Genomic DNA, 12600 nt, shown 5'->3' with positions numbered 1-12600 from the left:
TTCTCCTTTATGCGTCTGGTTGCCGGGGACGCGAGCGGGCCGGTTGCCGGGGACGCGAGCGGGCCGGTTGCCGGGGACGCGAGCGGGCCGGTTGCCGGGGACGCGATCGGGCCATCGCTAGGGCCGCGGTCGCGTTGCTGCGGTCCCGGCAGCTCGGGGAGCAGGGCGCCGCCATTACTAGTGCTGTTGCGCATGCGTAGGAGCCAGATAGCGCGGGAGGCCCACAGACAGCTCGCGCATGCGCAGTGCCGGACTGTCAGACCCCAGGGGCCAATAGGGCTGCAGCATCTCCCTGCAGAGGGATTGATACATTTTCGCGGGTTTGCAGCATGTTGGGCAGTTGGTGACCGGAGCAGCTAGGGGAAGGAGGTAGGGTGCAGGAGTCAGTGACTCCCTGCACTTGGCCAGCAGTCCCCTAGGCCCCAGATAGCCCCGAGTCACAGTAGCTGAGTGTTGTAGGGACAGGCCCTAGGTTAAGGACCCTGCCCCATTAGCTATTTGTTAGTTAGGGAACAGCGGACACCATTTCCTGCTGAGAGACTTGGGCTCAAGTCTCTGTCATTAAAGAGAGCGGGATTATCATCAGGGTGGGAGCGCCCCTGACGGATCGTCACGCGGGAGTATCCAGGATATCGTGTAGGAGCTCGTCTGATCCTTTGTGAAGCCAGTTGCAGGCCCGAGCAGGTAATCCGTAACATCAAGTGCACCAACAAATCCTATTACCAGACATAGTGGCTGCGCAGTCACACACATTTATATGACTTGGTAGTGCGGGACATTGTGTGGGGTTACTGGACACGGGGTGGGATCATCCGGTGGAAGGTTTGGGGAAGTGTTGGTGTCCGCCATGGCGCGTGAAGTGTTGGCGTCCGCTGTGGCGCGTGAAGTGTTGGCGTCCGCCGTGGCGCAAGAGTGTTAGCGTCCTGCGAGACGCAGTAGTTAGTGTCTCCTCTATGAAGGGACACCTGTTGATGTTACATGCACGTATGTTTCTATGCTCGCAAGTAAAGTCATTGATTAGTTACATACAATGTGCTAGTTATTTATATGTGTCCTGCGAGGACCAATTCCTGCTCTGCTAGGAACCATCGCAGGTGGAGGCGCTGCACCGAGTACAGGATTACTCTTGATATAATTGCCCCAGGTTCCCCGTGGCGGAAGCTCAGCCCTCCTGTGACCCAAGCAGGTAACGCACCACACCTGGTAACACTGTATGTTCTCCGCACCCACACTATATCTGCGATTGGGTGGGGTGGAATACCCGTTACACTTGGATATCCTGAAAATCTAACATGTTGGGGTGGGGTGCTTGAGGATTGGAGTTGAGCACCCCTGTACTATAGTACATTTTTGTAAAAGTGCACACTGTTCCCCAACTCACAATAGCCCCAAATGTTAACAAAGTCATGATGTTTGCTAATTACTAAAAAACAAACATTCCTTTAATCTAAGGCCTCGGTCATGTTCCCTGCTTGCTGGCGGAAGCGCGCTGATGCACTGAGCCCCTACAGCCACAATTAGAGTGGCTTTAGTAGGGGCTCACCTACGCTTCCGCAAGGGCGCGGAAGCGTAGGTCTTAGGGGAATTTAAAATTCCCCCGCTTGCCGCCGCGACAGGCCGGTCACGTGAGCGGTTTGGCCAATGAGGGCGAACCAGCTCCATGATGTCACTGGCCCGCCCCCAACCAGTGACGTGCCTGCCCCCGGCCCGCCCCCTGACGGCCCCCTGACAGCGTGTGCGGTAAGCAACCGCAAGGCCAGGGAAAGCACCCGCTTTCCCTGAGCCTCAGCGCACTTCAGCACGCCAGCAGGGAGCCTGGCCGAGGCCTAAGATTTAGGGTTGTCACCCTACCTGACCCAATCTTGATATTCTTTGAGTACTTAAGGCAGCAATCTGCTCTACTCGTCATAAAACCACTGTTTCCTTTCTTTTTACCATTGCACAGTCGTTTTGTTGCTGTCCTTAGCAAACCCATCCGTTATACATTTTTAGCTGAATTCTGGAGATATCATTTGCTGAAAATGTGTCTCCCCAGGACGTTAAGATTACTGCTGCTATACACACTCAATAAGACAACAGAGATTGTTGTGGTGTCAGCTGATGCCAATAAAATATTAAACAGGTGAAAACAGCAAAAAAAATCAGATTTTTAGCAAAAAATTACATTGTAAAATAGATCAGCACACCTACTATTGGGTTATGTTATGACCTCGGTTTTTTTTTGGGGGGGGGGAGCGGGGCCTGCTGCTACAAAAAAAAGTCCATACCCTTCTTCATTTATAGATACCATCTCAAGCCAGGAGAAAGTACTCTTCTTTTTTCCATTCTGGACAGTGATTGTCTGGGTGGTCACTTCTATTTTGAAATCCATCATTGTATTTACAATTCCCAATTTGCCAAAATAGGTTTCATTTGACATGATTGTACTGTTACTGGTTTTATTATTTCCAATAAGCTCTCCGTTTACTGCAATACCTGGGGGGGAATAAGTAAAAATAACACGGTGAAGTGAGTTTAACTGGAGAAACCGTGTGACTACTTTACCCTTTAGTGCAGAAGGCTAAAAACCATAAACTGCAAACAATATCTATAGAACCAACATTCAGATTTCCCCCACACAATAAACTGATTACTGGGTATGCATTAACGGGCTATATTGTCCAGCAGGGATTAACACAGGGAAACTCCCATTGACTTGAGTGAAGAAAATTAAATATGGGAATGAAGAATTCTGCAATGTTTTATGCCACTAAAAGTTAGTTAATACTGTAGATCAAGGAGACATACTGTACCGGTCCACCCAGTTGTTGTAGGTTGTGATACCTCCTAATGAACCAACATTACTTTTTATAGGAAATAATGGTTTTGCTGTCTCGATTTAAAACATATGGGAGGTCATGTAATAAAGGCATATTTAGAACTTAATTTTCATCCTGTGTCTCCCTGTCACTATGTTGCAGTAGCTTTCAATTTAGGAAGTGGCAATGGGAGAAGTTGGGGAGGAGTAACATTTCATTTAAATGAACAAGAGCTTCTGAAACCTCACAGAGAAAGAGTCATGTTTGTAAACAAGTGCTACTCCATAAGGCTACACTTATAGTGCCGGTGACACGACTGTGACGTCGGGCTGCGGTCGCTGGAAAAATCAAATTGTGATGATTTCCAGCGATCTTGACCAAGCCGTTGCTCTGTCGCGTCGCGCTTACTATAAACACACGCGACAGCGGCAATGGATTTGTTTTAACGTAACATCACGTCGCTGTCGCCGGCACTACAAGCGCAGCCTAAGACGGCTTCTATGCTGGAAGACACCTCATAGCCTATTCATTGGAATGGGCTAAATGAATTAAGATACACTCCAAAATACAAAGGCTAATCAAGTCAGAATAGCAGGTCTCCACTAACAGAGGGTTGTCTCCTGAAATGTTGAGGAGTTCAGGTGTATCAGCCTTTTTGACATATTTTTGTTTTCTTTGTAAATCTTGAAAATCTGAATTATTTGATATTATATGCAATTGTATTTGTTTATTTTTGATATTACAAATTGATAAAAGTATTTACTTTTTTAAATTGAGAAGTGTGCCTCATTTTAATTGGAATTATTTTACCCATACTTTTGTCTATTCATTTGAATTGGCCAGAAAGGGCCATATTTACTAAGCAATGCTTGAAGGTTTCTTATGCAGTATAGCCCCAGGTGTACTTTATAGGAAACCTCTCACACGTCTTCACAATAAATCTGTAAAGATTCAAAAGCTCTGTATGCTATAATTTAATTTGTGAAGAACTCGGTGGTTGCTGGAAAAAAAGACAAATATAGAACCCTAACCTAACATGTACATTCCTATAACTACATTTTTCATGTGGCTTTTATCAAAACATTATTTTCATCCTAAATGTCTTTAATGAATATGCTCTTAACCCCTTCACTGAAAATTAAAGGTCATATTTACTACACAGTATTCTGCCATAAGACCCATTCCAGAACTGGTAGACACCTTGAAGCAATGTATCAATGTGATGTCTAACAGCTCGAGAAAAGTGTCCTAAGGAAAGAGACTGCTTCTTCCTAGTAATATGTACCAGGTTAAAAGTTTACTCTGTGCTAAAAATTCTTTACCACTAACCCTAGTGAAAACGATCCCTCTTCTTTTTAAGCAGGTTTTACTATTGAATACAGATTTACCACAATTAGGTATTTTGTTCATTATTTTTCTTATCTTCTGTCATTATAGACTTTACAGGCATATCCCGCTTTAAGGACACTCCCTTTAAGTACACTCGCGAGTAAGTACATATCGCCCAATAAGCAAACGGCAGCTCGCGCATGCGCCTGTCAGCACGTCCTGAACAGCAAAACCGGCTCCCTACCTGTACAGAAGCTGTGCGCAAGCGGGGAGTCTATAGAGCCTGTTACAAATCCGTTATTTACATCAGTTATGCACGTATAGGACGATTGCAGTACAGTACATGCATCGATAAGTGGAATAAAGGGAGTGCTTCACTTTAAGTACATTTTCGCTTTACATACATGCTCCGGTCCCATTACGTACGTTAATGCGGGGTATGCCTGTATATCATTGATGGAACAAGTAATTCAATATTAGTGCCTCACAGGGTCTTAAATATGGAATGCCATTGATTTAGTTGCTTCTGCAGGTTTACTAAAATAAGGCTTGAATGTTTTTTAAATCCTCTTATCGTTACCTAGTTACATATTATTGAAACAACTTTATTGGAATTTGAGATTTGAAGTTGTTAACCAGAATCAACAATCAGTCACTAGTGAACACTATGGATATAGATGCATTCAGTTGACAATTTACCTAAATCAGGTAGTGGTATGATAATGAAACTCATCTTGCTCTACAACATACCTAACTCTGGGTCCTTTACAAGATTCAGCACCACACCTGCCTCTTCTTGGATATTAAAGCAGAGAGCGTCATTCTTCTTTGGCACTTGTATAATGAAGTGTGGGTCTGAATCAACTGCAAATACATTCATGTAAAATTAAAAGCCGGGAATACTTTAAATATGCATCAAAGTTACACTTTAACCCTTTTGCAACCAGATGCTGCAATGCTTTTCTGGCCATTTTTCTTTTGTTGTAGCACTTTATTGCAGCAAAGGTATTAAAACAATGTTACAATACCATGGATAAGATATGTTATACGTGTACCATTTGGGCAGAGTTTTACAACGAGTTAACAATACTTGTTACTTTATTAGCAGGGTTATATGTGATTCTTATATATTTTGCTATACGGACGTGGCCCTTTAAGATAACTAAATACAATTGTGCAATAGAAAGTTTGCAAATGGGCATATTATCTGAACAGGCGTATTTGTTTATGCAGAAAGAAGACTTATCTTCCTGATTATATAGCATGCTCTTCATATATTTATATTCTTAACTAAGATCAATATAATAACATTTGCTCAAAGAAGCAATCTTTAATAATTATGTTTAAATCACTGTATTACATATGTGGAATTGACTATTACTTAGCTATATTTCCCATTTTAGTAACTGTATAAACAAACTGCTAAGTGATCTGCCATCCAAACTGATTTTGTGGGTGTAACCCAACTTAAAATGAATGGGAACCAGGCATGATGACCCACAAAAGGAGACTACGGTGCTACAGTATAAATACATTTATGACAGTTCCGTATACATAACTCTCACTCATGTCCCCCCCCTGCAAATTATGTCCCCTCTGCACACTCATGCTTTCCTACACTATTATGAACTTGCGAACAGGTGTCTGCCTTGTCCTGGCTCGCAAGCTACAGTGCTTTGGCCAAAACGTTAAACTAAATTACCCTTTTTCAAGAGAATATATAACTATTTTACTGCGTATTTTTGTCATATTGGATGTAGCATTGGGCTTCTCTGTTGTTTGTTGTCTTTCAAATTAGCCCTAGTCTAGGAGATATGGGCCAGAATCATTATAATGTATCTTCAATTTAGTGATAGGTGTTCAGATGGAAAAGTTCATTCTTTGAAAATGTATATTGAAAAGAAAAAGGATTATGTTTGTAAATCAGTTTATGATTTCTTTAATTACCATTTGAAAATAAAAGAAATTGGTATTCAGTAGAAATAGGTGAATTATTCGCACGAGTTTGAATCGGCTGTGAACGTCGCATTTATACGCAATAAATAATTTTCATGGACCCATTTTAGACTGAATAAGTCTGACCCTTTTTTCTGTTTCAATTCGTTTGCTCAAAGCATTTGCATTTTCCATGAAGAATTAGACGATTTTTTTGTAAACATTTTTTTGAATTGTAAGTAAAAATGATGTTTTTTTCAAGTGAAAACAAGCTACATGAAAGGTGTTCAGGTGGAAAAATGTGTATATTCGAAAAGTTCATTCTTTGAAAATGTGTATTGTTAAGAAAAAAATTAACTGTGTGTTTATAAATCAGTTTAAGATGTATTTAATTACCATTAAAAAATAAAAAATAATTGGTATACAATAGAGAGGTGTGATTTATTTGCACAAGTTTGAATCGGCTGTAAATATCGAATGTATTCATACATACCTATGAATTAATATTTTCACTTAAAAAATACAACATACCAAGGCTTTTGGCATAGCTGTAGGGAATATTGTAGTTCGATGTTGACTGAGCTGTAAAGAATAATGGGGAGAAAAATAACACAACGTTGCTGCAACCATTTTTGTACAATACAGACATAAGAAACAGCATTACAGGAAAAATCCTACTGCCTTTAATAAAATATTCTCTATAATAAATTTATTGCGGTAACCAGGAGCCTTTGATAAACGAGCGGATCCGTTTGCTCAAAGTAGTCGCATTTTCCGTGAAAAATTAAATGATTATTTTTTAATAAACATTGGTCGAATTGTAGGTAAAAAAATATAGTTTTTTTTCAAGTGAAGACAAGCTATATTAAATCTTTGTTGGATTTCCATGCTTACACATGGATTTTTATTGGAATACCAAGTCGACAAATATTGTGAATGTTTACAAATGTTACTCGAATTCTTCATAAACCCGAACTTGGGCACATTCGCCCACCTCAACTATTTAAAGGAATATAAGGAAAATATCTAAGATTTGTGATAAATCTCTTTAATGCTATATACTGTAATGCAGCTGGGCAAATAAAGGGTGTAATTTGAATGTATATGATAGTAAAGATTGCGTTAAATTGCTGCACATGTTGCCCACATCCAGTGCATGGGAATGTTCGGCTGGTAATACAGAAGGAATCTAAGTTTGCTCTGCTCCCAAACCAGGTTTGAGATGCAACAAGTAGACAATGAGAGACTTTTCCCATCATTGTGCATAGCAAACTACCAGTGTGAAAAACATTTTCTAATATTCAACTTCTACAATGCTATCTTCTTAGCTGCCAGGTGCTGGGATCCAAACCTTGCTTTGTCGTAAATCAAAAATAAACAGTTTTCCTTCTCTTTAGGAGCGGGTGCACGGGGTAATTGCCTCATCTCCTATGTTCTCTGCAGTTTGTTTTAAATGTCCTTCATATTAGCGTACATACTAGCGTCATTCTCCTAATTCAACATTCTAATCAACCTATTCCAACAGTCTTCATGTTATCTCTACAGTATCTTACACTACATTTTAAAGCAATAATCCATTATTCAGGTTGGTGTGCAAAATAAAGGAAATCGCACTAGTGAGTGTGTAAAATTATTTGCACATCATTTGAAATTTGGTAGAAGGATAGAAAACAGAGTTGTCATAAATTGAACCTTTTCAGATTGGGCTATAGTTGTAAGTAGAGTACCTCAAGGATCAGTTCTGGGAACCCTGTTTTTTAACTTGTTTATTAATGATTTTGAGGTTGGCATAGAGAGCAAAGTCTCCATCTTTGCTGATGACAAAATTGTCTAAGAGCTGGATGTAATTTCTCTCCAAAAGGACTTGGATAGACAGGAAACTTTGGCAGGTACACGGCAGATGAGGTTTAATACAGATGAATGTAAGATTATGCATTTGGGAAACAAAAATAAACAGACGTACAAATGAAACCGGGCAAAATTATGTAAATTGTTGATGGAGAAGGATGTGCTTGTAGACAGCATGCTTAACAATAGTGCCTAATGTCAGGCAGTAGCTGCAAAGGTAAATAAGATCTTATATTGCATTAAACTTAAATTATACATTGCATGGATGGAAGGGAAGTAAGCATCTTGATGCCACTTTAAAGTGCATTAGTAAGACAACACCTTGAATATGGAGTACAGTTTTTGGCACTACTCCATAACAAAAGACATTATGAACTAGAAAAAGTGCAAAGAATAGCCAAATCTGGAAACTCTGACTTATTAGGAGAAGCTTGCTAAATTAGATTTATTTACATTAGAAAATAGGTGTCTAAGAGGGGATATAACTATATACAAATATTTTCGGGGTCAATACAAGGAGCTTTCGAAAGAACTATTCATCCCAAGGGCAGTACAAATGACACAGTGCCATCCCTAAAGGTTGGAGGAAAGGATATTTCAGCAGCATCAAAGGAAAGAGTTCTTTATAGTAAGAACAGTTAAAATGGGGAATGCATTACTCATGGAGAATGTGATGGCAGATACAATAGATATCTTCAAAAAAGGTTAGGTTTTTTTTTTTTGTTTGTTTTTAGAAAGGAAAGGTATACAGGGATATAAGAAATAAGCAAACATCTGAAGGATGTTGATCTAGGTAGAAATCGGATTGCCATTATTTGGAGTTTGGAAAGAATTATTTGTTTCCCCTTATGAGACATTATGGTGTAATGTGTCACTGGGGTTTTTTGTTTGCCTGTCTGTATCAAAACACGGCATACAAATATAGGTAAAGTACCTGTCATCCAAATTTAGCATAGGTTGAACTTGATGGACATATGTCTTTTTTTCCAAACTCATCTATTATGTAACAACATGCAGGAGAAGATATAGCAACTTTCTTTTGGTCTGTCAGCATCTCCTAGACATCCTGCCTAGCCATAGTTCCTTTCCTTGTCCACTGGGTGTGCTGCTGATTTCTGTCTGCTCTGGGGTTCCTCTGTCTGTCTGTCTTCTTGTTGCTCCTCTCTCTGTCTTATAGTTCTGCTTCCTGTTTGGTTCCTTGCCTTTGTTTTGAGTCAGACTCCTCTGCTCATGCTTCTGATCCTGATCGGTTCCTGTACCAGTCCTGTATTTGATTCTGTTCATAGTAAAGGCCCTTGCTGGTAATCTTGCTTGTCCCTGTTTGTTCCCTGGTCTCAGCCCCTGCTCCCCGGTCTCAGTCCGTGCTCCCAGACCTGTTCCTGCTCCCCTGTCCTGTTCCAGTCTCCTCGTTGCCGACCTCTGCTTGTTACCTGACTACGCTATCTGCCGCCTGCTTGTGACCCCTACTATGCTCCTGCTGTTACGGCCACAGAGATCCTACCCTCCACAGGAGTCTCCCGTGACATGGTCCCACTGGTGGCCATATTGGTTTTATTTTCTTGTGTTATTGGCAGCAAAAAAATTAAATATATTGGGAAGAGGGGGATCTCTGGTGGTCGAAGATGAGAAACAAATACACATATGGGGGAGGCATTGCTGCTTTAATCATGTTTCACTCTTAATATTTTCTCAATTATAACATCATACAAAATGCTGAAAATTCGTTAAGAAAAAACTTACGTTGTCCTGGTGAATGAACGGGAGTGAATATTTGAAGGAAGATGTGTATATAGGAAAAAATAGGCAGAAAAATAGTAAATACACATACTGTAATCAAATGGTTTCAAGTCATTTTAAGAATGGCAGCATAAAAAGGACATTGGCACAGAAAGAGATGCTGAAGGACAAATGCACCATATTTGCTCAGAAGGTCTAAGTCATTATGTCCATCCACTGAAACATTGCATTAAAGTAATAGTAAAAAATGTGTATTAATATATTTCAAATACAACATAGTAATGTTACATTGAATATATTTTTATGTATGTAGTACCACCAAAGTATCCTATCCCAAATCTTACAGTCTTACAAATACCTGATCTACAAATTTGAAATCCCTTCCCAAATTCTACAATTTTATTTGGTTAGTTTCTAAAGTATAGGAAGATCAAATTACTGATACAGATGCAGCGGCCGTTATTCCAACACTTCACGCTGTGTATACCTCGGAATACCCGTCATGGCGCGTGATTTCTTCCAACCGTACCGTCTTAAGCCGCGAGTATAGACGAGTGCAAAAATTGCAATTTAGTGTTCTGGTTTTTAAACACCTGAAATTGACACAGTAGTACAGTACTGTACACTGTACAATTCATTCATTTCATTTCATTGCACACAAAGAAACAGAATCCATGAAATTCAAACAAAGCAACTGCGATAAACACATGTGCCTTGGGCGATTGGCCACGTTAATGCCGTGTGGAATACAGCAGAGCACACGAAAATGGCTCCGTGATTTGTTCGAATAACGGCCGCTGCATCTGTATGTTCACAAGTCAGATATCCAATCTAATTGCAATTTTCATAACTTATTTCCAGTTCCAATTTCCTATTCTCTGGCTTACGGTAACATTTACTGTGCATTATAGCTGACTTGGTGGCGGTGCTGGCGGTGCCATCGCACCGAGCCCTGCGGTTGCAGAAGCTCCAAGCTCTTCCCCACAACAACAAACCTGATTGCCAGGGCAGAGTGTATTATATTCACTTACTAGTTGAAACATACAGTACTAGGAGCTGATATATCCTATATGTTGTGTAACAGGGTATGTCTCTTTCTACCTGTCTTTACCCCTGTTATGCAAGTCCCTGCTAGCTGCAGGCTTTACCAGGTTAAATCTGTGGGCTTTTGACCCCCTTTTGTGCTCTTCTCTGATGAACAGGAGTAAGGTGGTGACTCATGGTTTGTGTAAGCCTATCAGGGATAGGTATAGACTGTTGTTTTCCTAATGATAGACAGAGCCAAAACTATCAGTCTGGTTCCTGCTCTGGAGGAGAGAGGAAGCAGAGAGCTGTGAGTCTCTCCCATGGCAGGATGAGCGTACTCACCCTCAGCCCTTGAGGCTGAGGGAACATCTGACCAAGGAAGATGACCCCCTTGCACCGCTGTAATACCATCATGCAGTGACTGCTAAGAATAGAGCACTTTTGTTAATTATACACCAGCCTGGATTGAGTCAGTGCATGTGGTGTATGGAAGATGTGCTTCATAGAGGACTGTCTCTGGAACTACCAGAGCACCTTGAAGCTGGAGGCGCTAAACACCAAAGGAAAGAACTACAGATGAAATCAAAAGCCTGTCCTGATCTCCGTTACTTCGCAGATCAGCTCAGCTCTCCTGGAACCAACAGGTCTGCCTCAGCACCACACGGTAACAATAGAGTAAATCTCCCAGAGGGTGGGGGAAACAATGCTACAGTTGCGTAGCTACATAAACAGAGTGATAAACATTCACTTGTATACCTCTCATCCTGCAAAAAAATGTTTGTTACTGCTTGATTGATGCATTTTTTTTACAACTATAAGTAAGCATAAACTATTACCATCCACAAATTTATCAGCAATTAGTGTTTCTTCCTCTTTTTCATTTTCTTCGGGTTTTGTAACCACCATTGATGTCAGTGGAGTCACAAACTTATACTTCAGGGACAGGTCAAGGACTTGAGCCGTCAGGTTTTTTTTTTCCTCTTCCTTGGCATAAATGCTGGGGATAAATGAAATCCATTAGAAATTCGAAAAGGAGACAAATATATAGAGGGATAAGGGGTCAAAGTTATTTAAAAAGAGTAGTGGTACTGTCTCTGGCTTTAATTGTATTTAGCATTGAGGAAAAAAAGTTTTGACCATGTTTTACGAAGATTTATACAATACGTATCCTTAGAAATCAGTAGGGAAGTGCGGCTTCCTAAAATATATCAGTTTTCTTTAAATAGAAAAAGAAACTGTAATTGGGACTGTAAGTGATAAATTAGTGGTACCCCGCTCTCCCCAGTACCACCACACTACAGTACTATTTGTACCCAAGTTTTGCAGCCACTAAGCTGTAGTAAATAAGCCCCATACAGTATGCACTTCTCATGTCTGGACAATATCCTTTGTAACCAACAACAATACAAATATTTCATTACAAACTGACTTGATTAACTTGCAATTATTGTGTACATGAAGAAAGTTGCCATACAAATGATTCTCTCGAGGCACTATGGAAATTCACAACCAGCTCCAATTGCAGTTTAATGAATAACCCCATTGCGTATTTAAATATGATGATAAGCATAAGTATAGATTGCCAACATTTTCATTTAAATAATATGGGTGGCCAATCTATAATACTAGTAATACAAATGATGGCTCTGTAAGGTATTACAATGTTTTCATCTCCATACATTTTAACATGCAAGTTAACTGTAATATGCAGAAGTGGTTTAGCTCCTTTCAAGGTCATGTTGATGGAAACAGGAGTTTGGTTACCGTTTGTCCAACAACTGCTGAATGGTAAGGTAAGCCCAGAGTCTCTCTGTATAGTCCCCAAATATATATTCCTGCTGTGTCAGTACATCGCCTTTTCCCGAGATATCAACAATTTCACTATACTTTAAGGGATCCTCCATCTGTATAAATAACACAATTATAT

The 12600-nt window shown here is 40.3% G+C and overlaps 1 protein-coding gene across 1 annotated transcript in view; it reads right to left on the bottom strand.

Annotated features, from left to right (window-relative positions):
• The window catches only part of LOC142495985 (inter-alpha-trypsin inhibitor heavy chain H3-like), a 69938-nt gene that overhangs the window by 19569 nt on the left and 37769 nt on the right, over positions 1–12600 (bottom strand). The window contains exons 13-17 of the mRNA XM_075602181.1: positions 12438–12577; positions 11510–11670; positions 6594–6644; positions 4878–4991; positions 2268–2475 (exon numbers count right to left, since the gene is read on the bottom strand). Of these exons, the coding sequence (XP_075458296.1) occupies positions 2268–2475; positions 4878–4991; positions 6594–6644; positions 11510–11670; positions 12438–12577 (674 nt within the window). The remainder of the gene's footprint in view (positions 1–2267; positions 2476–4877; positions 4992–6593; positions 6645–11509; positions 11671–12437; positions 12578–12600) is intronic.

The sequence above is a fragment of the Ascaphus truei genome, chromosome 5 (assembly GCF_040206685.1).
Source record: "Ascaphus truei isolate aAscTru1 chromosome 5, aAscTru1.hap1, whole genome shotgun sequence".
In the NCBI taxonomy this organism is placed as follows: Eukaryota; Metazoa; Chordata; class Amphibia; order Anura; family Ascaphidae; genus Ascaphus; species Ascaphus truei.
The sequence above is the reverse complement of the archived record's forward strand: the minus strand, read 5'-3'. Positions and strand labels throughout refer to the sequence as shown.